General features: G+C 41.3%; 1 protein-coding gene and 1 long non-coding RNA gene across 4 annotated transcripts; one reads left to right on the forward strand and one right to left on the reverse strand.

Moving 5' to 3' along the window:
* Window positions 1–2,997: 2,997 nt before the first annotated feature.
* On the reverse strand, window positions 2,998–25,292 carry cttn (cortactin). 3 transcript variants are annotated; one of them, XM_086106392.1, is made up of 16 exons: window positions 25,131–25,292; window positions 24,022–24,130; window positions 23,848–23,921; window positions 23,639–23,768; window positions 22,689–22,799; window positions 21,209–21,263; window positions 20,323–20,433; window positions 18,224–18,334; window positions 16,463–16,573; window positions 15,374–15,484; window positions 12,822–12,877; window positions 12,676–12,745; window positions 9,792–10,042; window positions 8,311–8,428; window positions 4,727–4,795; window positions 2,998–4,477 (listed from the first exon to the last, which is right to left on the reverse strand). In XM_086106392.1, exons 2-16 carry the CDS (start codon window positions 24,103–24,105, stop codon window positions 4,341–4,343), a joined length of 1,599 nt encoding a protein of 532 aa, XP_085962518.1. In that variant the 5' UTR covers window positions 24,106–24,130; window positions 25,131–25,292; the 3' UTR covers window positions 2,998–4,340. The 3 variants fall into 3 exon arrangements, with proteins under 3 accessions (XP_085962518.1, XP_085962516.1, XP_085962517.1); XM_086106390.1 differs by lacking the exon at window positions 15,374–15,484; XM_086106391.1 differs by lacking the exons at window positions 15,374–15,484; window positions 25,131–25,292 and adding an exon at window positions 24,710–24,857.
* Window positions 24,773–27,276, forward strand: LOC147207177 (uncharacterized). The gene is made up of 2 exons (XR_015100395.1): window positions 24,773–24,894; window positions 25,894–27,276. It is a non-coding gene; the product is annotated as an uncharacterized LOC147207177 (long non-coding RNA).
* The last annotated feature ends 412 nt before the right edge of the window (window positions 27,277–27,688 follow it).

Consider the following 27,688-nt stretch of genomic DNA (forward strand, 5'->3'; position numbering starts at 1 on the left):
CCCATGCCTTGTTCATCTCAGCGGCCGTTATGGCTGTCGCTCATTACGGCATGCGTGTGTAAGTGTGTGCGGATGCGCGCGTGTGCGGTAACCGGTCGATCGCAGGAGGTTGGTTGTTCGAAAAGTAGATGTTCTGTCAAAAAAGTTTGGGCACCCCTCCGCTACAGGATGAACTGCAAGGGGAAAAAAGCTTTTAATCATGAATGCTCATTGTGTTTTTTTTAGCCAACTTAGTCATGTTGATAGCAGGCTAATATAGCTCATATAGATACATACAGCATGTGTTGCTTTCATTATAAGGCTTTTTATTTTTTGCGGCTCCAATAGTATATTTTGGTCCAATATGGCTCTTTCAACATTTTGGGTTGCTGACCCCTGGGTTAGTGCGTCGACCTCACAGTGCATTGGTGCAGGGTTCGATTCTGGCTCAGGCCTCCCTATCCTCCTGACGACAAGTAGTTCAAATTTGTCCTCTGTAGAGGACATTTGGGAACCTAAATATCTCCCACCCAGTGCATCCAATCGCATTAACTCCTTTTGTTACTCTAAAGAGGACATTCAGTGCTTTCCAATGATACCAAATTTGTAGGGGTTAGAAAAAGTAAGAAAATGGCTTCCCTTAGTGCAAGCACTTTTTATGGGAAGAGGAAAAGTAATACTTTTTATCAAACACATTTTGTCTTGAAATGCTGTCGGCATTTTAATTATAAGACTCTTATGAACACGTTAAAGTGTTGTTTGAGTTGTTTTAAGTGTATTTGAGCCTGTTTAAAAAATGTAGCGCGATTTCAAAAATTTCTTTTGGAGTAATCCAATTACAGACTGGGGAATTTCAAAATAAATGTGATTGGACAACATTTTTTTCCTGGTAGTCAGGAGGCTATGTGGAGTTTGGATTTTCTTCCGGTGCCTGTGTGGGTTTTCTCCAGGTACTCCAGTTTCCTCCCACATTCCAAAAACATCCATGGCAGGTTAATGGAACACTCTAAAATGTCCATAGGTGTGAGCGCGAATGGCTGTTTATGTCTTTGAATTCAATATACTTTGAAGTCAAGATGGCGCCCGGCTAGGCAGCCGTCAGCAAGTGCTCTCATGAGCCTTGCTTCTTTTGTTGTTTTTGTGTTTGTTTTGTCACTTTGTGTTTGTTGTTACGTCGTGTGGACCTGATGTGGACTTTTTTCAGCATTTTTTGGCCACGACATTCATCAAGGAGGAGACTCTGTGCTCGGTGGTTGCGCCTTCTCGGCAGCATGGGTATACCAGCACTGTTTTTGACTGGGAGGAATGTCGGCGCCATTTGACTGTCGTTGCTGGACAGTCCCGGGGCGCTTGTGTCTTGCGCCTGTAATGGGCAGCATTTTTTACAGCCCCGCTTTGTTCAGCGGAGACATCAGTGCTGTTGAACGGTCTGCGGCTGGATGGATGTAAGGCTTGATTGAGGAGCCGACGATGAGAAGAAAGGACCGTTAGCGCGGAGCGTCGATGCGGATTTGGAACTGGGCGTTGCGCCTTGGAGTTTGAAGCGGATTACGTGGGACAGGAGAAGTGAACTCATCTCTTTTCATCAATGGACGCTACAGCTTCGTGTTTGCTTTCAAAACTTAGCTTGGACCCGACGTGTGCACATTTTCAGCACGACGTCTCTGATCCACTGGTGAAAGGACACTTTGATCCTCTCCTCTTTCATCTAGAACTGCTTCAGACAACAAAGTGTATGCAGAAAAGTGGTGAAGATTGCACGACTGTCTGTGCCCTATGTGTTGTGTTGTGTTATTTTTTGACTTCAAAATGGCGCCACGTGAGTGGCTGCCTTTCCAGCAGCTCCTATATTTTGTTGTTCTACTTCTTCCTTTCATAACTTTGCTGCTGTGAATCGGGAATTTCTCCATTGCGAGACTAATAAAGGTTTTCTTATCTTATCTTATGTGTGTGCGCCCAGCGACTGGCTGGCAACCAGTTCAGGGTGTGCCCTGCCTGCTGCCCAAAGACAGCTGGGGTAGGCTCCAGCACCCCCGCGACCCTTGTGAGCATAAAGCGGATCGGAAAACGGACGTACCTACAATATAAAGAAAAAAGAAAATCCAGCTCATTTACGTTCAATGGACACGCCAACACTGCCTCCTAGCGGTCGGAAAATGGGTGGCTTTGCAACACGTGAATGTTGCGTTTCCGCTGATCTACAAACGCACATTCGACAATTCATACAGTCCTGATAAAAGCAGGTATAACATAATAAAAACACGTAAAAATCGCAAATATATTCTTGTGGATGCATTTCTCTCAAAGATTTTGAAACAGATCTCTCCTCATCGGCAACACAAGTGGACTTACCCTCTTTCCTGAAAACAAGGACACAACAATGCAAACACAACTTTCTCGTTCTAAGAGAAAGTTTCTAATTAGAACTAGAAACGTTCTCATTACAGCGAGGTTTCCTACTGAGAAACATGTTTTCACTTTAGTGATTTTCAAATACCGTAAATTGTGTTATGACACATAAGAAAATGGACATTGTTAAATATAGATCGTAAATCCATATTTTTTAAATGTAAAATGTTTTTTTTAAATAAACGAATACAGGAAACGTCTTTTGATTAGGTTGCAGTTTTTCAGTTACCGCGAACCTTAAATTGTTTTTGACAAAATGTAAAAAATGGCATGTATTATGCATCGATCAAAACTATTTTGCTGCTTTCATTCCATAAATGTATGTAAGCACAAAATTAGGCATGATGAAAGATTTAGAGCACTATTTACCATTAAAGAGATTTCACTGTAATTCCCACGAAGGACAATAGTTCTCCACCTCTCTAAATAACAAATCATAACAGCTTCAAATGCTGACCTTATTTGGAGAATGTAGCTTTCCTATCTGAATGGCTGCATTGGAAACAACAGATACTTGCTACTTGCGAATGTCAAAATTTTTCTCCAACAAACTTGATAAAGTCCGAATCTGTAATCAAAGTACCGGTAATAACATTCAGTATACACCACTGTACAATAAATGTCTTTATTGGCGAAAAAAAAAAAAAAACAGGGCTGATGTAACTCAAGCAGAAGTACAGAAAAAAAATTCATTTGAAAAGGTCACTTTATTATAAAACCCCAAAAGAAAGAATAAAATTTCTCGCAGGCATGCGCTCACCAATGTATGCACGCACACGTGCACACTCACACGCGCACCCTATTTACGCTACACAACCAACCAGCAGCCTGTTACAAATATATAGTGCTTGGAGAGAACATTCCAATAACAATTTGATATGATACCTCCACTGCAGGCAAACTTTTTTTTTCTTTCTTACTGAGCTGGACACGTTTAGTCACCATGTTAGTAATTCTCCTGAACAGTGACACAGCCACACCTAATGCCAAGACACAAGGTGCAAGATTTTGGACACATACAAATCCACAAGACGTGTCCACATCCAAAACAAACAAAACAGCAACCCGCGACGGATCATAAAACATTTTTAACCAGACAGTCTCTCTAAGCATCATAACTCTTGATCTCTCTCTGCGCAATTCAATGCGATCAACAATAATCAATAGTGAGCTGTCGTGTAATGTTGAGTTTGTGATTTGTCCAAGTGTACATTTAGATCAAGGTCCCCTGAAACCTGTGAACAGCTTGAAGATGAAAACCTGTACGACTGTGTCCAACGATGGTGGACTAAAACAGATTTGTATGCTGGATTAATTTACAAACAAAGCTTCAGGTTTTTATGCAATATCAAAATTGGGTGCAATAAAAGTAACAGCGCAAGTAAGGAAATATAGACCAAGGAGGTACAAGGGGTTATCGTCAAATTGTTTTGGTCCCTGCTGGGGGTACTGGACAGGCCATAATTCCTATACAGTCACCCCCTTAATATTTCCCTCATGCTCATTTTTGTTAACACGGAGGTCTTTGGTAAAACTAATCTTAATAGGTGCAGTACCTTTTGATCTCGATATATAAAGTGTGGAAAATGCATTAGGTTTTTGTTTTTGTTATTTTTATTTATTTTATTTGCTGTTGGAGATCAATGCAGCCAAAGCTTGAACTTTTTTTGGTCTACTTTTTTTACTTTCATGTTCTCAAGGAGTTGAGTCATTCTAAGGTAAGAGTGTGCTTCACTCAAAGGAACGAAGTCAATGTACAAACAAAAAAAAAAAAACCCAAATGCAAAAGCAAATACTTGAGGTGCTGATGGAAAAAGGCGCAGAGCAGAAGAATGCCGATTTAAAGATGTCTTGCACAGTGTTGGAGCACTCCGAAATTAAAAGGAGAGAAAATAGACCAAAGCATGAGAAAAATCGAAGTTGACAGCCTCTCCTTTTTGGGTAGGGTGACATCATTGCCGAACTTCAACGTAATTGGCGGGGAAGAGACCGTAAGCCCCTCTGCAAACGCCACGCCACCAGCCCTCATCGATCATCTCAATGTTGGTGATGATGTCATCGGGGTCAAAGGAGATCTCATCTTCTCCAGCTGAAACGGGAAGTTCTCATTGGTCATGAACGTAGACACAAATAAACTGCAGCTGAGATGCAGAAATAAGAATCAAGTAATTAAATCCAACATCTCAAGCATTGCTGCTATCTCATTCTATGAAGATCGAACAAAGTTCCCATGATGAATGCAATTAATTAATAAAACATGTTAGAGACACCACTGAGTGCATCCGATGAATTTCTGTGTTCCAGCACCGACATTTTCACAGCTTTTTAGTAGCCTCACCTGCTTGGTAGTCATACAGGGCAACCGCGGTCACCCCGGCGTCCTCACCGGTCTCATACTGCTGCGTCTCTGCAACAGAACGGCCGTTCATTAGGGTTCGCCGACTGAGAGCTTCAGTACTATAATAATAATAATAAGTAATCATAATAACAATAATAATGATAATTGCAAAGGGCTGCCACTTTGATATATCCTTAAGACATGACACATTTGCTAAAACTAAATTGACTCATAAAATGTTATTATCAAGAATGAATAATGAATGAATGAATGTTAAGCCTGCAACGACCCATCAGCGCAAAAAACACGACAAAAACAAATACCGTATTGGCCCGAATATAAGACGGCCCTGATTACAAGACGACCCCCTCTTTTTCAAGACTCAAGTTTGAAAAAATACTTTTTGAACACCAAATTAATTTGTATACAGAAAATAATTACAGTACATCTGAAACAAATGATTACAGTATAAAAATATGAGAGAAAAAGCATGTTATTTTGCCTCATTCAAATCTTAATATCTGAACATTTAAATATGTAAACTAAAGTGCAATCACATTCGTAAATGAATGGCTTCTTGTTTTTGAAATGTAAATTACATCATAACTTCTCCTCAGCTGCCGCTAAACCTGGCCAATCTTCGACCCACTTTTCTCCACATCAGGGGTGTCAAACTCATTTCACATGGTGGACCACATATGGCCTCGGTAGATGTAAAGTGGGCCGGACCATTAAAATTATACCATACTCTGCTATAAATAACCAAAATAATGTCTTTCCTTTGTTTTGGTCTAAAGAAGCACAAGAACATTCGGAAAATGTTGAAATTTAATGAACAGATCTTTTACAAAACATTTCATGAAGCTCCTTAGATTTCCTTAGACCAGGGGTGCCCAAACTTTTCGGATCGAGGTTCTACTTTTCGATCAACTAACCTCCCGGGATCTACCCTTACCGGCACGCGCGCGCACGCACGCACGCACACACACGCCATGATGAGAAACAGCCTGACACGGAGGCATGTGACACACTTTTACAGCCTGTTAACTATCGTAGCTCACACGTTCCGTTTTAAAGTGCTTCCCTGGACCCTCCTAGATTCATATTCTTTGCCTGTGCCCTCTGTGAATTGTACACGAAGCAAACTCTGAATGAGAATAATGACGATAAAAGATAGAGCGCAACAGCTCTGATCACAAGCTGCAATTGCAGACTGCTGAGCGCTAACAACTTCCGGTGACGTTATCACAAGCCACCGTAAATTCAAGATGTACCTGCTTTATTTTATTTTTTAAATATTTTTTGGGTGAAAATGAGACTGATAAGATGATTAGGGTGCAGCGTAGATGAACACAAAAAAATATGTTACTAACATGTACAAAGACACAAATGGTTGTTTGTTTTTTCTCCTTGCTAGAGGAATCTATGAGCAAAATTGTATCATGTTTAAAGTTTCATTTTAATTTGGACACATCGAAACGTTTCCGTGCGTATCCAGCACCCCCAAATGCCTGTGCATAAAGGCGCCGGCTACCTGGCCGGAGGGCTGTTGAAGTCCACAATTAGCACGTCAATGCAGGTGGGCGATCACGGGGGAGAGGGCGAAACTCGGTCACAAAAGGGGAATGAATAATTCGGGAACAGCGGTTGAACAACAAAAGACGAGTTGAGAACACCCGTCGCGCCCAGACGACATTGGCCATCCGCAAAGTCTGCAACATGTTAATTCGATGTAGACCAGACAGAAAAGGCGCCAACGTACTGGTGGTTCAATGTTTAAAACAGGTAACCCATCACTACCGAGGGGCCGGACCGTGGGTGCGGTATGCAAACATCGGGGGCAGTGTTTTCCTTGTATGTTACAATAAAAGTCTGAATTGGCGGGAAGGGAGCTGGAGTGTGATCGCGGAGCAACTAACCACCGTTCGCTCTCAGAGATCCACTTCCGCCGATATTGAAGACAATTTTCCTGTGTGCCGAGTCATTTCTTTAACTTTGTCCGAGAAAATCTCTGACACTCCTCAACACTCTTCGGATCTACTTGGGACCTGTCTTAGATCTACCGGTAGATCAGGGTTGACGTAATGGGCACCCCTGCCTTAGACAAATGTGCAATTTACTTTTATCATTCACAGACCTGTATATGTATTGCAACTGATCCCACTGATTGTACAAAGGCACAGAACTTTAACAAGTAATTGGTATTGAAAACTATAGTAATGCACTTTTTAAGATTAAACGAGATTTATAAAGAAAGGAATTTTTAAACCATTTACATGTGCATATATAATCTAAATGTAATCCCTGCCTACACCTTACACACTAAAGAGAGTGCTATTAAATGTGTAAAGAATAAAGTATTCACATGTCCTTGATAGCGTCTGCTGTGTTGGGTCTGTCTAAGTGACAGACTGAGGCTGCTATTGTCTTCTTCTCTGATCAAAACAATGTGTCCCCCTAGCGGATACTCCATGAATTGCACCATATTATAAATATTCATTCTGTGTCTTTTATGCATTTTTTTTCACTTTTAAATTATTCTGCGGGCCTGATCTAAGCTCCTTGTTCCGGCCCGCAAGGAGCGTATGTTTGACACCCCTGCTCCAGATTGTCGCTATGTTTCTCCATTTTCTGTTATCTCTTCTATTATTTTTGTAAAGTGTCCTTGGGTGTCTTGAAAGGCGCTTATAAATAAAATGTATTATTATTATTATTATTTTCTTCGCTTTTCTTTCTTACCACTATTTTTTTATTTTTCTTCTTCGTGCTACCGCTATTTTTATTTTTATTCTTTGTGACAGGGGTTCACTTTGGCACTTCTAGGATATCTGGCGCCATCTAGCATCGTAAATGGGTATAATGTCTAGACCCTGAATATAAGACGACCCCCACTTTTGTCTTATTTCAATGCAAAAAACACCGTCCAATACGGTATGTCTGGAACGGGGAAAAAAATTGAAAGCCTTATATAAGCCTTACAATGAAGGCAACACATGCGGTGTGTATCTATATTAGCTATATCAGTCGACTATCAAAATGACTTAAGTTGGATGCAAATACACAATGAGCCTTCATGATTAAATGTTTTTTTTTTCCCTGCACTGCATCCTGTAGAGGTTTTTTGACCGAAGATCTACTTTTCGACCAACCAAACTCCTGCGATCGACCCGTTACCGCACGCGCTTACACACGCATGCCTACCTACCTTTGTCGAGACCTGACACGGAAGCATAGGACGCGCTTTTGCAGTGTGTTAACTATCATGGCTCACGTCAACCGATTAATAATGCTTCTCTCGGCCCTCCACATTCTCATTCTTTGCCAGTACCCTCTGTGAATTGTACATGAATGCTGTTTTTTTGTTTGTTGCAAGAGCCACCTGCCTGGCATCCCACCCTGCTCATAGAAACGTGCGTCGCAGGCTGTGATGCAAATCCTCATTGACAGAAATGTTGACATTTAATATTCTACACATTTTTACAGCATTGGAAAATGTTAAGAATAGCTCCAGGGAGCCACTAGGGCATGCAGCTCTGGAGCCGCGGGTTGCCGACCCCCGGTATAGATTATATCAAGAAGCTTACCCTCAGGCAGACTCTGGTAAAGCGACTCCGGCTGTTCGTGGTGACCCTGTGGTTCTGGGTCATCATACAGCTGCTCTCCATTCTCATCAGCAGCTTCGCTGGTAAAATCATCTGCAATCTAATGACGATAATATGTTCCGTTATAAGTGTGCGGATTTACCGTTGGCATCTGCTTAAAATGCACACACGTGGATTTACTGGTAAATCTTTGAGCAGATTACGGCCAGATGACACACACCATGCGTTCTTTTACTGTACATCATGTAATTGACTTCATAGCAACTCTATCTTGTTGCTATGAAGTTTCTTTGCTATTATTTATGGTGTCCTAAAACAGGTGATATGCACAACAGCTGTTGCTGGGCCCATTGTCCTCTCTGCACAATCTCCAAAGTGTCTTCAGAAGATTTCTGTTGTGAATTGGCACTATATGAATAAAACTGACTTGACTAGGATAAGGTAGTCTGTAGAATACATTCTTTGTATGTTTGTTTGCATGCTGTTTGTAGATCACTTTTTTGGGAGTCTGGGGTACAAACTGTTGGTACAGCGGCCCAACCAATTTTTTAGGCCTGTGGCAGAATACATTTTTTCGATAACCAATGAATAACTCTCTCCCTCACTCTCTCTCTACATATAAAATGAATACAATAAGTACTTTTTTGGTCACTTGACACAAAGATATGAATTTCACATTTCATCGGTTCCCTTATTTCTTGACACAAAAGAGAAAAAATTAGTTTTTTGGTCTTTTTTTTTGGATGGGATTTTTGGACTGTTATTACCGTATTTTCCACACTAAAAGACGCACCTAAAAGCCTTCCATTTTCTGAAAAGCTCACAGTGCGCCTTAAAATCCGATGCACCTCTTGTTTGGTCATTACGGTAATATTTCGAACCCCAAAATGGCTCTTTGTTCGAGACACGTTTACAACGCAAAGTTCAAACTTAAGGCGATCGGTTACGCAGTTGAACATGGAAATAGAGCAGCGGCAAGAGAGTTCAACGTTAACGAGTCAATGTTATAACTTGCTGTTAAGTGAACTGTGTCGCTGCTATATTAAATAAGTTTTACTGACATCTGATCGTTCTGTTGGCATTTCCTTGAGTGTAGCTCCATCTAGTGGATGCAGATGTCGATTGCATCTTATAATTCAGTGCGACCAATGTATGAAATTGCAAAATAGGCCATTCATTGATGGTGCGGCTCATAATCCAGTGCGCCTTTTAGTGTGGAAAATACGGTATATAGTATCAGGCCGATTAATTGATCTGGCCCTAGTTGTCTGCATTCTCAAAAGTGCAACAACAGGGATGGGGAAAAAGTTGACAGATTATGGCAGAGCTGTTCCTGTTTCTTTTGCCGTTTTGCGAAAATGTCAACACAGAGTACTGTGCTGTGTAACTGCAGTCTTCTTTTCTGTCTAATTTATGACCGTATGACAAACAAAGTAGAAAGTCCTCTACGTCTGGAAGCACACCTCGTATGCTGACGAATAAGAAGTCTGGACCGGTGGAGTCGGGCTGGGAGTGGGACTCGGGCTCGCCGCAACAGGAACCGGAGAAGGAGCTTTGGCCTGCTGTTCAATTCTATGTCGTGCCTCCTCTTGCTCCTGTTTCTCCTTGGCCTGTCGACGTGCCCGCTCATCTTCAGCTCTCTTTCTGTCCTCTTCCTCCTTCTGCCTGGCAATATTCTCAAATTGGGCCTTAATGCTTCCTGTGCTGCTGCCAGCTGGATGAAAGGAAAAACAATTGGAGAAATGAGATTGGGGATCAGTTTTTGAAAGCACCTATCTGACTGCACATTACTTACTCACTTCCGCTTTTGTAAGTGCACAACCAGGAATTAGTTCCAGTATCTGTCTAAATTGATGCAGATTGCATCAAATTGTTGTTCAATAACATTTTTGAAGAAACTGGAGGAAAATGGTGAATGAACTAGGCGTTGTTGATTCAGTAAGCCTACTCGCTGACGTGTAAATAAACAACAAAACAATATGATGTTGGCTACACCTACAAAGCCCTCTCCTCTAACAACACTGGGATCAAAACAGGTGCTAAGTATTTTTTGGCCATATAAACTTAACACCGGTTTCAGAAAGCAGAGAAAACATTTTTTTTTTTTGTGAAAAGAAATACCAAGCAGAACCTTGACTTTGATGATGGCGTTTTGTTCTTGTGACACCACTAACGATAAAACAAGACTGAGAAAGGGCTTCTGATAGCAAAATAAAGACAAAACTATGGAACATGCTGTGACCATCGCTGACTCACCGCATGGCTCGAGTTGAACATCAAAGGCTTTTTTGATAGCGCATCATCTTTTCTAACAATCGCAACACACTTTCTATTTCCTACCACAACATACACGTTTTACATTATACACATGTGGAACCTCATCCTTGGCATGGATGAGCGGCTGGATCTCTGTTGTAATGCTTCTCACACTGCGTAACACATAGCTGTAACCTGAAAAACTAGCAATATCCCTCCACATTCATGATCATATAATCACAACTTGCCGTTACATTTGTGACATCTGAAAATCATTTCATTTTCATCCTTTTTTTAAAATTATTAAAATGTAGTGTCATTCCATTTATGTAAAATACATTCATACAAGGCGGCCCGGTAGGCCAGTGGTTAGCACGTCGGCTTCACAGTGCAGAGGTATCGGGTTCGATTCCAGCTCCGGCCTCCCTGTGTGGAGTTTGCATGTTCTCCCCGGGCCTGCGTGGGTTTTCTCCGGGTGCTCCGGTTTCCTCCCACATTCCAAAAACATGCATGTCAGGCTGATTGGACGCTCTAAATTGTCCCTAGGTGTGAGTGTGGGCGTGGATGGTTGTTCGTCTCTGTGTGCCCTGCGATTGGCTGGCAACTGATTCAGGGTGTCCCCCGCCTACTGCCCGGAGATGGCTGGGATAGGCTCCAGCACCCCCCGCGACCCTAGTGAGGATCAAGCGGTTCGGAAAATGGATGGATGGGCATTCATACAAGGCGGCCCGGTAGTCCAGTGGTTAGCACGTCGACTTCGCAGTGCAGAGGTACCGGGTTCAATTCCAGCTCCGGCCTCCCTGCGTGGGTTTTCTCCGGGTACTCCGGTTTCCTCCCACATTCCAAAAACATGCTTGGCAGGCTGATTGAACACTCTAAATTGTCCCTAGGTGTGAATGTGAGCGTGGATGGTTGTTCGTCTCTGTGTGCCCTGCGATTGGCTGGCAACCGATTCAGGGTGTCCCCCGCCCACTGCCCGAAGACAGCTGGGATAGGCTCCAGCACCCCCCGCGACCCTAGTGAGGATCAAGCGGTTCGGAAAATGGATGGATGGATGGACATTCATACAATCACAGATGCCTCTTGACAGACACAAACTTTCCCCAAAGACGTAAATAAAGCACTAAACAATCAGAATGGCGCTTAATATTAAGAAAAAGGAAATTGCTAAAGGGAGTGTCACCAGAAGCACTTGTCGTACAGGAGCAGAAACATCTGTGCTCTTACGTTTTGTAGGCAGGCTACATACGTGTTGTAGTGATATTTGAGACAGACAAATGAGAAGGCACTCGCTGGTGACATTTATGAACGTTTCAGATTACAAACGGGCTCAGGGAAGACACTGTATTCTATTCAGGTGTGAGGTGCCAAAACCTGTCTGACTTCTAACATGTTCACAGTTCTCCCCCTCCTAATCGAGATGACAAGCCGAGATTTAAGCCCGTATCCCGCTGAGTGGTGACGGTTTGCAACTGTTGTACTGAATGTTAATTTTTCATCAAGGTTCGTTCAAGGCCGCAAACGGCTGCCAGACGTTTGCCAACAATTTTAATGGTCGCAAACTGTTTTGTTTTGCTTTTTGTCGCAAGATGTTCAAGAAAAAACAAAACAGTTGGGCTTGAACAAATCCTGATGATAACTCAACATTCGCTACCTTAACAAACTTTAGCTCTCAGTAGAATTCAGACTTTACCTCATAATATTTATCTTCTACTCAAAAGCTGTGCTGATAGTAAAACCAAAGCGATGCCACTCGGCCACCGTCAGTGATCTGTTAAAGTCATTACTAAGGATGGGTGCCGAGTCCCAGTACTATACGGATGCTTGGGCTGAATTTTAAACAGCAGGACTCCACTTGATGAATACGAAACGTCCGCTGAAGTGAATAAGTTAATTATTCATCAAAATCCGAACAGTTTTTCCCTTGCAAAAAATGAGTGACTGTCAGGAAAACATCCTCTATTTGTGTTTGTTAGCTTTGCTAGTCCAGTGCATTCAAAGTAGTGGAGTTGTCTCAGCTTTCAAAGTTGCCAGGCGTCGCAATGTCAAGTTTGAGGTCGCGAGAAACAACAGATACTGGTCGATGCTTACCAGCCTCCACAGGTCTGGTTTTCTGGTAAGATGATTTGGGCTTCTCAACATCCTCGAATGTGCCTGCACTCTGTCGAGCACAGCCAAAGTAATGTGTCACAGTCATCTACATGGACATGTACACAAGGAAGCAAACAGAAATGTACCTTATCCATCCTGTCATTCTGGACACCAAATTTTCCTCCAAACCCTTTGGAGTAATCTAGGGGAGGAGAAGAGGTAATGAATTGGAGGATCCATTTGACTTTACCCCAGTTATTTCAACCACAGTCACTTTCCAAACAACTATCCATCCATTTTCTGTACAGCTTCTAATTTTGTGCACCTGCTTTTCATTTCTGCATTAATTTAGTGACTATATTCGAATTCATTAGCGGTACCTACAAAAAGTCTTTGTATGAGACCTCGTAAGAGCTCCGATGAAACAGACTGTGGTTGAATTAGTTCACACAACACTAAAACTGGAAGATTCAGAAGAATAGGATGATGGACTCATGCAAACCTGTATCAGGGAGGGAGAAACAGAAAAATGCACAGCAGATGGGCAATCTTAAAAGCCAGGCGCTTGGTCAGTCAAGCGGCCATTTCGCTTTTGACACAAACTGAAGATCAGCCATGTCTCTGCTTGGTCTCATCGGAAGACATCGATAAAAATGCAATGATCATACCACTAAGCGACTATCATGCAACAAAATGCACTGGCCCAAAATAACAATAAACAAAAGAAATAAGCATCATAGCAGTGCGAGAAACCGCAGGGGGAGCTGATCATTGAGGCACAACAATGTATCCAGCCATCCTCAACTTCTAACCACTTGTCATCGCTAGGGTCGCAGGTGAGCTGACTTGGGGTGAGAGGCAGGGTACGCCCTGGAGTTGTCGCCAGTCAAGTGCAGGGTGGCACAAAAAAATAAAATAAAAATTCACACTCACACCTACGTGCAGTTCAGTCTCTTCAATTCACGGATGTTTTTGGAAAGACGTCCAAGTACCCAAAGAAAACGCCACACAGATATAGCGATGGAGATTCAAAGATGCAAGTCCGGAGTGTGCTGAATGCTAACCAATACATTATATTGCCAGAAAAAAAAAGTGATTCAAATGGGACGTTTGTCATTATGGAATGTAGCACAGCCATCTTATGTACTCCTATAGGGGCCTTTGTGATTGGACCTGAAAAATTCATCAAATCCAAATCGACATTGCAATGTAGGTAAAATGCAATTTTCAAAGGTGTCAATTTGGAAGAAAAAAAAAGTTGGTCAGTCGGCTTTTGTGTACTTACGGTATGTTGTAATAAAGCGTCTGTTATTGGTTGGGCTTATTTTAAAAAAATATGTGAGGAGCACCTTGAAAAAAAATCGCATACTAAATCAGTATGGGAATATTGAAGGAAAAAAATGCAATTTGATGGGTTTTTTTTTTTTTAATCGTTCAGCCCTACTGCATGACATCATTGAAGGCAGTCGTAATAGAGACCTAATGCTCCTTCTTCGTCTTTGAACAGCTTGCTGATGAGCTGATCATTTGAATCTGGCGTGTTACAGGAGAAACATCTAAAACAGGCAGGACATCAGCCGTCGAAGACCAGAGCTGGACACTCTTGCCTTAAAATTACCATTTCGTCATACGGTTACTCGTGGCTGTTGAAGATGTGCTACATTTACTGGAAGTTCTAATGAAGGCTCAGGAGTAGGCTTCGGAGGAGAGGGGAGAAACAACATTGCCACAGGCCAACCAACCGTTTTGGAAAATAGTAGTACTTTCCTGGAGAATTCTGCAACTTGGACCTGTAATCTCATTCATAATACGTGCATTTACAATAGGCTGGGGATACCGAGTAGGCCATCCATTTATGCCTTTACTGCCCACCTGTTTGCCATCAATCTGAGGGCTTTTGTTTTTCGTTTCTTTTTTACATTGAGCAGCTTTGAAACAACCTATTAAGATTATGACAGCGGAACTCAAGGCAAAAATTTCCCTTGGAATAATATGTTCTATGTGCCCCTACGAGTCTAAACTCTGTACTCATGTTAATATTGAGATTGTGGACTAAGAAATTAGAAGATGAATCCATTCATTATTAAAAGTATCTCAGGAGCACGCCACTTTGCTCGATACTGCCCTCTGCTGTTGAAAGAAAATACCATATTTTGAAACTGTCAAAACTGCCCTTGGGCAAGCAATGTGAACATCACAAGACCAAACGCAGAAAACAGGTGAGCTGTGACCACGTTCGCGAGTCAAACCCAAAATAGCAGCCTCCTAAAACGGATGAAAGAGATGCACTCATCTTTTTAATTCTTATCCCACGAAAGCAATATCAATAAAAATACAGAGTTTAGCCTTGTGGGGACACAACATCCTGGCCTGAGTCGAACTGACATTGGAGGACGATGGAGTATAGCAGCACTAGAAACCTCTTAAAAAAAAAAAAAAAAAAAAACTAAGTGCAAAGTTCAGTGTATGAGACAGCGGAGCACAGCCCAGGTGGGAGTTAACTGAAAGAGGAGAGCCAGTGTTTCAGCAAAGTAGAACATGGCCATGAACTGAAAAAGAAGGGATATAATCAACGACAAAAAATAAAAAAACAATCAATCAATCATTGGCTTTGAAGCTGATGATACTACATGTATTTTGGCAAGACATAGACCAGGCGTTCTAAAATACGGGAAGGTGTTGAGAAAATTATTTGTGCCTTTCTGTGACTCATGCTTGGCCAGGTTCTCCTTGTACTCATAGCCCAGGGCACTCTGGTCCTGCCTCCCCACCTCTACCCCATACTGACCTCCAAACCCCCGTTTATAGTCTGCAACATAACACACACAAATACAGACAGTATGGACAAACAAAGATCATACAATACAATACAAACATGGATAACAAGGGCAGACCTCTCATGGCGGAGACACAGACCGGGTGATTAAAAGTCCAACACCCATTTGGTCTTGACAGTGCTTATGACTTTGTATGTTTTTGACTCAACTCTTTTCAACCTGCGATATTCAAAGCTACAATGATACACAGGCAGTGAATTTTTTCCAGTCTGCTTTGTGTGAGAGTATCTCCTGAATCAATGCCTGACGTTTAATTCTACATTTTAGCCAGGCCTCAACTTTCTTTCTTTCTTCCCCTTTTGGTTTGACTCACACAGTGAGGAAGTAATTATCCTTTGCAATACTTCACATCAAACAGCAAAAGAGAAGCCCCATCAGAAAAAGAGGAAGGCATTTCAAAGCCTGCAGAGGAGAAATTGGACATTTTCTTATTTCTTTTCAGAACAAACTATTATGGATGAACATAATGGTGACTCAGGCAGTGTTAAACTTGAAGCACTTGAGCTTTGATGAGTCACAATAATTCCGGAGAAAAAAAAAAACGCACTGGATGTAAATATGACATGATATCAAGCCAACAATGTATCGCCGTTGTTAAAATGTATTTTCAAATCCTGCCAAAATTCACCTTGAGCAGGCAATGTTTTTGACAATTTATCACCAATTTGGGAAATGATCGTGTCTCCCAACAAAATATCTGTGAAAAGTGGAGGCTATTTTTTCGTCCAATTGACTGCTCTAACTTTGTCATCTTTTTGTCCAAATTGTGAGCACAACTGATGACTTAACAAGGATCTTAAGGGAATCTCGTTTATTCCATGTGTTTTATCCATCCAAGGCACCACAGTATAGATGCACACGCAGATGCTGCGGATGTGAAACTTCATATTTCATGGGCGGCCATCTGCAACATCCATGTACTGTATGTCTGAACAAGTCAAAGATGTTACCTTTTTGTGACTCGTGGAGCTGTAGTTTCTCCTGGTGGTCCCACCCCAGAGCGGATTTATCCTGTCGGTCTGTCTGCACACCGAATTTGCCACCAAATCCTTTGACATAGTCTGGAGACACATGACACAAAGAGTTGTTGTCCACTTACTGAATGAGGAAGGGAAAAAAAACCTTTGAAACGACCAAATTGTATTTTATTTTGAGAATTAACTGAAGGGGGAATTAATTTTATACACTGTTGTGTGTTTTTGTCGGATACAACCAATGGGAGCAGATCACGCAGAGAGATGTGGTTTCAAAGTAGTCAGGATGCAAGCTCGTGTCACTGCAGCAACTTGCTGCAATTTAGAAAATGTGGCTACTGGAAGCATGATGGGAAATTCTTGGCGTCTCTTATTTTCAAACAGACATATCTGCAGTCGACAGTTAGCCAAGCAAGCAGGACAGTATCACATTGTCAAGTATGTCAGACAAGCAGCTACAGGAGAGTTTCTCTGCAGTGCTGTGCTTTAGAGTCCAGGCAAGTCTGGACAGACCACAGTTTCTCTCATTCAGAGCTTCTGGGAACAAAAAAACAACACTTGAGCAATGGCATTTTTAGCACAGTGGACAAAAGAGGGAATAGATACGAAAAATCTGAACGTTAGCAAGACCAAAAAAAACAAAACAAAAGTCAACAATTTGAAGGCTGAAGAGTCAATAATGGTTAGGTTACAAATGGCGCCATCATTTTTCCTGTCATGTTAGATTAATCCAGCTAAATCAGTAAAACTCCAACAGATTTGTTGAGAAAACCTTACTTTGTCTTCTCTGGCATGCTACGCTGCAAAATATTCCCTGAAATGTGTGCCATTGACTGCAAAAGAGACTTGATGATGTGCACACAGAAAAATACAATGTATCAATATTATTGTTGCGAAAATCTGGACATGAAAATAAAAGCCTTAGAGGTCTAGAAAATATGAATTCACAAAAATTCTATCGCGGATGTTCCTGTGCTTAGTGGGAAATGTATATATATGAAACATTAAAAAAAAGACTTCAAAGACTGTGTACTGATTTATATTGGGCAGATTCTAAGTGTTCAAATCAATTTACAGATCTCTTGAACATCGAACATGGATACAATAGGTAACTCTCTGGCTCAGTTAGGTTTTTGAAAACATTTTCACCACCTTCCTTCCCTTTCATTACGCGAAAGGTGTTGTTCTAAGTAGTCTGGCGATATCAAGAAGTATTGTATATTTGGTCCATGATCTACCATCAGCAAGAATATTTCAGAATGTATTGAATGACAATGTACACAGAATTTAAGATCTCTCGGGTTGAGATAAGAGAAAGTGACAAACTGGCAATTACAAGGAACTGTTCAGAAATTAAATTTAACCTTAAACATCCAACTTGGGTTACAGGCATCAATGAAATATTCATGAAACGTCCGCCGTGGCAACAGAATTACCGCACGAATAGGCACTGTAGCTGGTGTGCAGAGTTGCAGGCTGTCTGAACGATCCCATTTAATTTTTAAGCAAGGTGATTCATTGAAGGGATGAACAATGAAGTGATAGTGCCAAATGCACAGCAAGGCAAATTGCTACACTCAAAAAATTTTTTTAAAAAACAACCAGTGAAGCCCCTTTTGGAACCTTTAAAAAAAATGGGAATGGATACAAAATTCTGTGCATTTCAGTATGCAGACAATATAAGTGAACTTGTGTCAAATGTCAGTTACTTGTTCATTTCTATACAATGATACCAACCTTTCTGAGACTCGTGCCTCTCCGTTTTGCCCTGGTACTCAAAGCCCACAGCACTCTTGTCAATTTTGTCGGTCTCCACGCCAAACTTCCCACCAAAACCCTTGGTATAATCTGCCCAAAGGCCACAGCAAATGGTGAAGCAGGAGGCATTCCGATGAGGAGGAAAAAGAGAAAGAAACAGGACGGTTAAACGACGATGGTCCGCACGTGGATGGAGTAGTGAAAATTCGGAAAAAGGATTTCCTGTTTCAGTCAGAATGACCTTTGTCACCGAAATAACAGCTAAAATAGTAATTGCGATAACGTAACCATGTGACGAGGGCCCGCCGAATTGAGTGAATGTGGTGCCTTGACGCGGGGAAATGCCGCCGGAGGAGGTTGCGTGGCCCGCTGAGGACTGCCTCGACGGCAGCCGTCAAAGGCCGTGCAGCATTCGGAAGGGACCAGACAGCTCACAATTAGGCTACTTTCACACTGCATGCAGGGCATGATGACCAATTGGGATGTTTTGTATTCCCATCCTTTTATGTACTCGTTCACATTACCCCCCCCCCCCCACCCCCAAAGAACAACCAAAAAAAAATCGGACTTCTAATGGGAGCAGAATTCGCCTGTGAAGTGACATGCATGCATGCACACAAAACAAGCCGTCACCAGGCACTTTTTACATGGAAGTAAATATTATCTTGCACGTCGTCGTTCATTTAATTTCTCTGTTTGCTACTTCCTACGGCCTTGCTTCTCTGCTTGCACTGTCGTCCCTTCCAACGAGAGATCCGATCAAAGACACAAGGACTTTAACAGAGGAGCAAGGGGGCATAGGGACGAATATTTGCAGAAATGAGACGATCGTCTCGCGACATAATTTCCTGGAGATTGCAATTAAAGTCGATGATACACCACTGACTCATCACAAATCAACCTTCTCCCATGGCTGTTATTATTATTGTTACATTGTACTATATGTCCACTTTATGCTTCATGTTTCAAGTGGGGTTCAACTCAATAATGATCAGTTACTCTTCATAACTTGGAAGATGCAAACACTTTTATGAGTAGTACACTCCAAACGTGTCTCGTCTTGCCCGCCACAGCACCTTGAGCGCAGCGCGTATTTGGACAGACTCATAAATGCAGGTCAAGTGTTGACATTTTACCTTGAATTCAAAGACAGTGGAGAGCTATAAAACATTTTCTTTACGTGGCCAAAATAATTTGAGAAAATAGCAGCCTAATTCCATCAAATTGTATAAACAGGCAGGGCTTTATTTAATTTTTTAATTCATATTTTGCTGTACATTCATGTGTTGATAATCAATTAGTCTGTCCGTTATTTAGTTGATTAAGCAATTAACTGGTTTAGAAATATCTCTCTATTTTTTTCAACCCCTTTATTCCAAAACATGACATCATTTAAAATTGACAATGCAGAAAATACACAAATTGTTTTTGATTCCGTTACTAGTTTGGCCCATAAAATGTTAGAAAATTGGCAAAGGTGTTAATTGTTTTCCCCAGAGAAAAACTGATATTTGCAGATGCCTTATTATGATCCAGCACAAAGATAATCAATGGAGGGCAACAATAATCTGAGAATATTTATTGCTGCAAAGCTGAACTTTTAAGGATTTGGACAATGTTAAGATAAACAAGGTCTCAAGGCAATTCATTGATTGTCAAAGTAATCACCGATTTATTTGATCAATCAGTTAGTTGTGGACTGATCGTTTTATTGTTGTACTTCTCGGTAGTGGGTTTGGCATAACAACCATGAGCCAGGGGAATTAAGTCATTTTGGAATCAAATACTGCCCCAAACAGAACAGACGCTCAGCTCGACATGTATAATCACACTAAAATGACAAGGAATGACAGCAACACAGTCTGGCATGGATTACAATCCAACTGGTACACAACCACTTTCCCCTGCATGCCGTCGCATTAGTTGAAATAGAAAGAAGGCCACAAGGTAAAAATTTTTAAAAAATCATATTTGTACTGTTCGCCCTGATCAAGAATTTTCCCTCCTGTGGTCTCTTCATTTGGAAGGCCCTCGTGTGCGCTTCATGTTTGAACTGAAGACAAGAACTGAAAACCAACCTTTCTGGGACTCGTGTTTCTCGGTTTTGCCTTGGTAATCAAAGCCCACTGCGCTGCGGTCAACGCGATCTGCCTGGACACCGTACTTCCCTCCAAACCCAGTGTTATAGTCTACAAAGAAAGCAAAACGGAGATGTTTAGTGGTCAGGGTGAGACATAATCGAAGTACTGGTCACTTTAAGCCTACATGGAAACTTCCTGGCAATGGTGAGTAATAAGAGAGATGGCAAGTATGTGACATATTATGGCAGTGATTATAACACATTTTTGGGGAGGTTTTAATATCAAATGTGACATTAAATATTCATAAAATGGAATGATAAAAATGTGTATTCACTTCATTCATAATCCATGCATTTAGTTCTTAAATTAATTATGCATATGTTTTTTATTTTACATATACAGCCCAATGGGATTGTGGAAGGCGTTCGTTTCATAAACTGTGCTTCTGCCTTTTCATTTTTAAATGATTAAAAAAAAAAAGTCATTTGTAAGTATTTTTTAAATTTCAATGGCTGAAATAACATTTTCAAGCTTTGAACCAAAGGACAAAATCAAAAAAGGGACAGATTGTAATCAAGGATCATCAACTGCTGATTAGAGGAAGCTGTCATAGGGATCATACGAGTTTGTCAGCTGCAGTCTCTCCCTCATAAACAGTTGATGTTCCAAAAGAGACTGGCGGGGCTTAGGGAACAAATAAATCATTGGTTTCCTGCCAAATCTTCAACAATCTTGAGGAGAAAAACTACTCTTCAAGTGTAAATCAGTATAAATATCAAAGACGGATGCAGGAACAGTCAAGTAACCAAACGCTTCAGATAACACTGCAAATTTCAAACTGTGATCTGGGGTTAGAGCTCAGTTACCAAAGTTGCAACATCACCTTTCTGTGAGGCGTGTTTCTCTGTTTTCCCAGCATACTCAAAGCCCACCGCAGACTATAATAAGAGAAGAAAAAGGGAAACAATACAGTATTTAAAATGATTTAGGTCAACAAAATACAAGTAATAATGACACATGTATCAATATTGAAATCCCTTTAACGTGGATTCACTGCACCTTTACAACCCTGCCTTTACAACCCGAGTAACACAGTAGACGGACTGAGGGGTGAGAGCGGTTCTGCATTCTGCCTTCAGAGAGGGAGGGTCAAAGTCGCTGTGACGCATGTGTAAATGGAAAAGGGCATCGCGGGTCAGCAGTGTGATGTTTTGATGATGTGTGCACCGTGTAGAACAATTAAATATCTGAATGGCAGCTATTCGATAGCGACCAGCTAACAATACGATACCTCCATGTGTGGCGGTAGTCAGTATTACAGCAAATACAATTTGCAGAGCCAACAAGGCGCCTGGAACGCTTAAGTTTACAATGGACTTTCGAACGAAAGTGATGTTGAACGCGCCATCTCGACACAAAGGCTCATGAACTTTGATGTTGGAAAAAAATAGAAAAGGAAGCGGTGCGGACATATAACATTTGCATATAAGCAAAGCGTGTGTTTCATAGAGGGGGAAGAAACAAAACTTGGTGAGTAGTTGTACAAAAAGCTTTGAGTGGGTTGAAGCCTTTCAAGAAAAATGGAGGAAAATAGCAATGGGGTAAAAAATTAATCTGCATTTTTTGTGATTACAATATGTAAACCTGAGTGTCTTATATTTAATAGCACTATGGAAATGTAGGAAAAATAAATAACCGCAACTCCACGCGTAAATAAAAAGACAAAGCAAAAAGGGGAACTCAAGGCAAAAATGTTCTTGACAAAAATATATTTTATGTGCCCCCGAGCCCCAGTCTAAACAATATTCGGATTAATATAGTATTTGTGGAATAAGAAAGTCAATGAATCCATACATTTTTCTCCATGTCAGGAGACAGTCATTTTGGCCCTCTTCTATCGACTTGAGTTGACGTCAAAAGTGCCCTTGGGCTTGCATTGCAACCATCACGAGACCAAAGCCAGAAAACAGGTGAGATGTTTGCAATTGGGGCCCGGGGGCCGTTTTATGTCGATTTCGGTCAAGAGCAGGGGGGCGGAATACCACGAAAATGGGATGGTTGAAAACGGATGGATTAAGTTGTTTAATTCTTATTCCACCAAGGCAACAGTGATCAAAGCCAGAGAACATCCAACATGGTTTTGCAAGCAAAAAATTATTGGCTCTGGTTCTGCTTGAAGCGATGGGCCCTGGCTGATTTGTTTGATGCAAAATTCGCTGCTCAGCTTCCTTTCAAGGAAATTACCTCAATACTGCTGGGTGTCATTTCAACAAACAGCTACTACTTTTGCTGCTGCTCCTCCTCCTACTAAAATTCATCCGGACATTTGAAGTTTTCAATAAGTGGTCAGAAATCGGACATACCTGGTCTACGCGGTCAGACTGAACTCCATACTTCCCTCCAAAGCCCTTCGAGTTATCAGTCTGGGAGCAGTGCTTGGATAACTTGCTCTGGTATTCATGTCCCACAGCAGACTGTACAAAACATACCACGATATTGTCAGGGCACAAAAATACGGAGTCATCCATCAGAATGCATTCTGTTATTGGCGGTGATTAAAATAGGGTGATCAAAGAGAGAGAGAGAGAGAGAGAGAGGGCGGTAAAAAATGAGCAGTATCACTGGAAACTGAGTTAGCGGTGACATCCGACTCATCAGAGATTCATGCACACACACAATGAAGCATCGCTCACTCATCAAATTCATGTTGCGCTAGCTGAAGAGGAAAGACCGAATGGACCGAGCTGCTTGCCAGGACAGATCATAGTGTGAAACAACACAATTGAGTTCCCGATGTGTTGCCAATGAAAGACAAGTACTAAGTACTACATCTCAAAAACTGTTTTAAAGTGATTCAAAGATAATGAGTCAATAAACACTAGAGGCAATATAAATCAATTATTCTTTTTGATAATCAATGAATCAGTGAGATTTTTTTTTATTTAAATCTGTACAAATCCTCAACAGGAAATATTATCTGACTTCTGTCGTCCTCCATGAAAGCAGACTGATTATCTTTGTGTTGAATCAAACAAATCAGAAAACATTTGCTTTGACTGGGTAAAAACAACAACAGTCAACAATTTGCATATTTTCTGATATGTTACGGAACAAACCAGTCACTGATTCATGATTAATTTCTGCATTTTTTGCACTGTCAATTTGAAAGAATGTCCTGTTTTTTAATAAATGGAAGTGAAAACATGTTTTTAAACCGATTCATCGACAACATAATAGACAGATTAATCGATTATTAAAATAATCATTATCCACAACCTCAATAAAATCAACAGCAGATTTTGCTTTCCTGCACCTTGTCCATGCGGTCCTGCTGAACCCCAAATTTTCCTCCATATCCATGCGATGCCTTGGGCATGTTATCCATCTCCTGCTGTTTCAAGCTCGTATGCTCCGTTGACACGGTTTCGCGCAGCTGGTGGATACTATTCCAACGGGGACAAATAATTTAATCACACGTTTGTGGTTGGTCCTGCAAGCAGACAGAGAAAACTACATTCTCACTTTATGTGCCCCTGATGTCCTGAGCCAGCCACTGTCTTGGCACCCCAACGCTGCTCCTTCTCGGATAAATCATTCTGGAAACGTAAGGGGAAAATCCACAGAAAGATGGTGAGTAGGACAATGAGTCTGTGTCGCATAAAAGGAGACGTGGCTGAAGATGGTGTGCAAAGCTACCTCAAAGTCGGGGTCAGTCTCCCAGTCGTCACCTCCCTCATCTACAGTCACTTTAACTGACTGTCCTGCTGCTGCCTTCCACATCTTTCGTGAGCTCTTGTCAAACACTCTTGAAGTACAAAAACACATTCAATGGATTCAATTATGCAAACAGAGACGATATTAACCATGTTAAATTTGATGACAATTTCATATACAGGCATGTCCATTTAGCTCCATGTACTGTTTATTTGAATCACATTGAATGTCTACACCTTGACACAAAATAGAGATCAAATGTTTAAATGTCAAACAATGGTGTTTAGCTTTGGCATTGCTTGATCGGTGGTCATTATTGTTCCTCCTGTTGTCATTTTAGATCTGTGTATTACAAGGAAAAATTGGGAAAGCGTCGAAAAGTGGAAATTTCCTAGATCTTCACAACAAAGTGTAGTCACAAACAAGCTCACACAGACCAGGAAGCAATCGCGTGTGTGTTGCCAATATGACATGCCGAACTCCGACGACACAACCACACCCTTCTACGACTCGTGCACGAACCCTGAATATCTGACATTTCTCTGATTATGACAGCAGTTGATTGGGAATGATTTTGGAAAGGTTAATAAAGAGTGTCCGACAGAGGGTAGACGTTCGAATTGGGTAATCCCCAATAATCCTTTTTTCGTTGATGAAGTTGATGACTCACGTTAAGTGGCTGAAGCGTGCAGTTTGTAAAGTCAGCCAGGTAGTTCATATTCAGGCAGCTAAATCCCAGCACATATAACACAGCATTGGTTTGAAACGGAAACAGCACAAATGGAACGTCTTTTACCCTTTGACCAATGACATTCAAATTTTACGTGCCGTCTTGCCAGGAAGCTGTGGAAAAAGGTGAGCCCCTTATTTTTGTGAATGATGTCGGCATATGTTCACACGCATTTCAGGTGCCAACAGCGTTGTGCTGGTGTTGCGGAATTGTGTGTGACTGTCTGTCTGCGGCATTTCCTGCTCCTTTTTTTCCACATAGCTAGCTGCTTATGCTAACATTGCCAACTGCGATTACGGAGTCGGCGCAAACTCGGAGAGGCCAAGACATTTTCGAATGGAATTAATATTTCCACGCTCACCGTCCACGACAAATGGAGCTGCGTCCAGAATCCACTCAGTCGGATCTTCAGGAAAAAATAATGTGAGCGTGTTCTCGCCCTGATCGAGATGGAGAGGAACGCTCAACGCTGTCGGGATCTTCCTGTTCTCCCTGAATCCCGTTGTCAGACGTGATGACGACACAAATGGGCGTGTGGTGCGCTTTTGCGTAATGCCTTTGATCTGTCGACCGCCGTACGTTGACATTACAAGTGCTCGTCAAAAAGTTAGAATATCATGAAAAAGATTATTTGTTTCAGTAATGTTAGTGAAACTTGTGTAGCCTGATACATTTCAAGTGTTAATCCATTTTAATTTAGATGATATACCTCAAAATGATCTTTTTTTTTTAAATCACTATCTCACAAAATTAGAATAAAACTATACAAAGAAAGGAGTTTTATAAATGGCCAACTGAAAAGTATAAACGTGAAAACTATGTACATGTACAGCACTCAATACTGTACTTAGTTGAGGCTCCTTTTGCCTCAATTACTGCACCAATGTGACGTGGCATGGAGACGATCAGTGTGTGGCACTTCTCAGGTGCTATGAGAGCCCAGGTTTCTCTGATAGTGGCCTTCAGCTCTTCTGCATTGCTGGGTCTGGTGTATCGCATCTTCCTCTTCACAATACCCCATAGATTTTCTATGGGGTTAAGGTCAGGCGAGTTTGCTGGCCAGTCAAGAACAGGAATACCATGGTCCCTATACCAGGTACTGATAACTTTGTCACTGTGTGCAGGCACCAAGTCTTGTAGGACAATGAAATCTACATCTCCATGGAACTGGTCAGCAGCAGGAAGTGCTGTAAAATTTCCTTCTAGACTGCTGCATTGACCTTGGACTTCAGGAAACGCAAAGGACCAACACCAGCAAATAACATGGCACCCCAAACCATGACTGACTGTGGAAATTTGACAGTGGACCTCAAGCAACGTGGATTCTATGACTCCTCCTGCTTACTCCAGACTCTGGGACTGTGGTTTCCAAAGGAAATGCAAAATTTGCTTTCATCAGAGAACATGATTTTGGACCAATCAGCAGCAGTCCAGTCCTTTTTCCCAGGCAAGATGCTAGTGACGTTGTTTGGTGTTCAAGAGTGGTTTGACACAAGGAATGCGACAGTTGAAACCCATGTCTCGCATATGACTTTCAAAATATTCTAATTTTCTGAGATAGTGTATGAGGGTTTTTTTTAATTAGTTTTCATATGTAATCATCTAAATTTAAATGAATTAGCCCTTGAAATGTATCCATCTGGAATGAATGTATGTATACACAAGTTTCACTTTTTGAATAATAGTATTGAAATAACTAAACTTTTTCATGATATTCATTTTATGACGAGCACCTGTACATAAACACAAAAATTTGGGTTTAATTGATTCATCTATCCATTTCAAAACATAGTTTTGAACATTTCATTTGAATATTAAACAAACATGGCAAGTCTGTACGCGGCGGAACAAAGCACGGTCATCCCGTCTTACGTTTCGCTGTTTCATAATTTTGGGGTCTTAGAATTGTTTTTCAAACTAATACTTTAATTTGTACTTGACTACAGTACTGCATTAGTGCAGGTTACTGATGGACCATCTTGTTGCTGATTTGTTTGACCAGAGTGGACTAAGAACAGAACCATCCCATATGTACAATTCATATCAATGTCTTTGTAAAGTCGCTTCAGGTACTGTTTATAGGTTATGGAGAATTTTAGACCGGAATGATGACAAACAATTGTAAAATGTTTCAACGGATGTTTGCATCAAAGCCAGACTTGCAAGATATCGCAGAATGTGTGACTAGTGGTGACCCAAAAGGAAGTCATTCACCAGGGACTTGCGCCTTTACAGGAGGGGCGGAAGTTGTATATGTTTCAGGGTTCAAAATCAGTGTCTGATATACAGTAATCCCTTGCTATTTTGCGGTTCGTTTATCGCGGTTTCAGTGCATCGCGGATTTTTTCAAACATATTCATAATTTTTTTAATTTTAAATACTGTACAGTATATGGAGTACAGTACTGTATATGTTGCTCTATGTGACTCGCTGTTGTTTTGCAGCTTCTCGCGGACCGTTTTCGGACTTTTTGTGGACTTAATTAAAAAAAATCTTTTTTACCTGTATATGTTTATTGGTCGCTACTTCGCGGATTTTCGTTTATCGCGGGTGGTTTTGGTCCCCACGATAAACGAGGGATTACTGTACAGGAAACGAATGAATGGGGAGTAGCTTGTTATTTGCAGTAAACAGTCCATTTTGTTGTGGAGAGTAAAGAGACATGACTCTCCTTTGTTTTATACGATACAGTTCTATGCTACAGCTTTCACACTGCACACATAAATACACAAACGCACTGGCTCATTGTACCACATGATGACACATCAGCATTAGAATAGACAGCTCTTCCTGGGAAGAAGGGGCTAGCACTAATTTGTAAATTCAGGCAGTGTGGGATCGGTTCCGACTTGGTGATGGTACGGATGTGGGTGTGAATAGTTGTTTGTCGCTAGATGTGCCCTGTGACTGGCTGGCGAC

This window comes from Hippocampus guttulatus, chromosome 3 (genome assembly GCF_054856545.1).
Source record: "Hippocampus guttulatus isolate MCC_2025c chromosome 3, RoL_Hgut_1.0, whole genome shotgun sequence".
In the NCBI taxonomy this organism is placed as follows: Eukaryota; Metazoa; Chordata; class Actinopteri; order Syngnathiformes; family Syngnathidae; genus Hippocampus; species Hippocampus guttulatus.

What these genes read in the sequence shown, in the direction of transcription:
- cttn (XM_086106392.1), bottom strand. Translation starts at nt 24,105, where the DNA reads ATGTGGAAGGCAGCAGCAGGACAGTCAGTTAAAGTGACTGTAGATGAG. An exon ending in GAAACACGCCTCACAGAAAG is followed by an intron (nt 20,434 to 21,208) that starts GTGATGTTGCAA and finishes CTTTCTTTGTAG; the next exon opens with ACTATAACACTGGGTTTGGA. An exon ending in CCTGTATGACTACCAAGCAG is followed by an intron (nt 4,478 to 4,726) that starts GTGAGGCTACTA and finishes TTCCCGTTTCAG; the next exon opens with CTGGAGAAGATGAGATCTCC.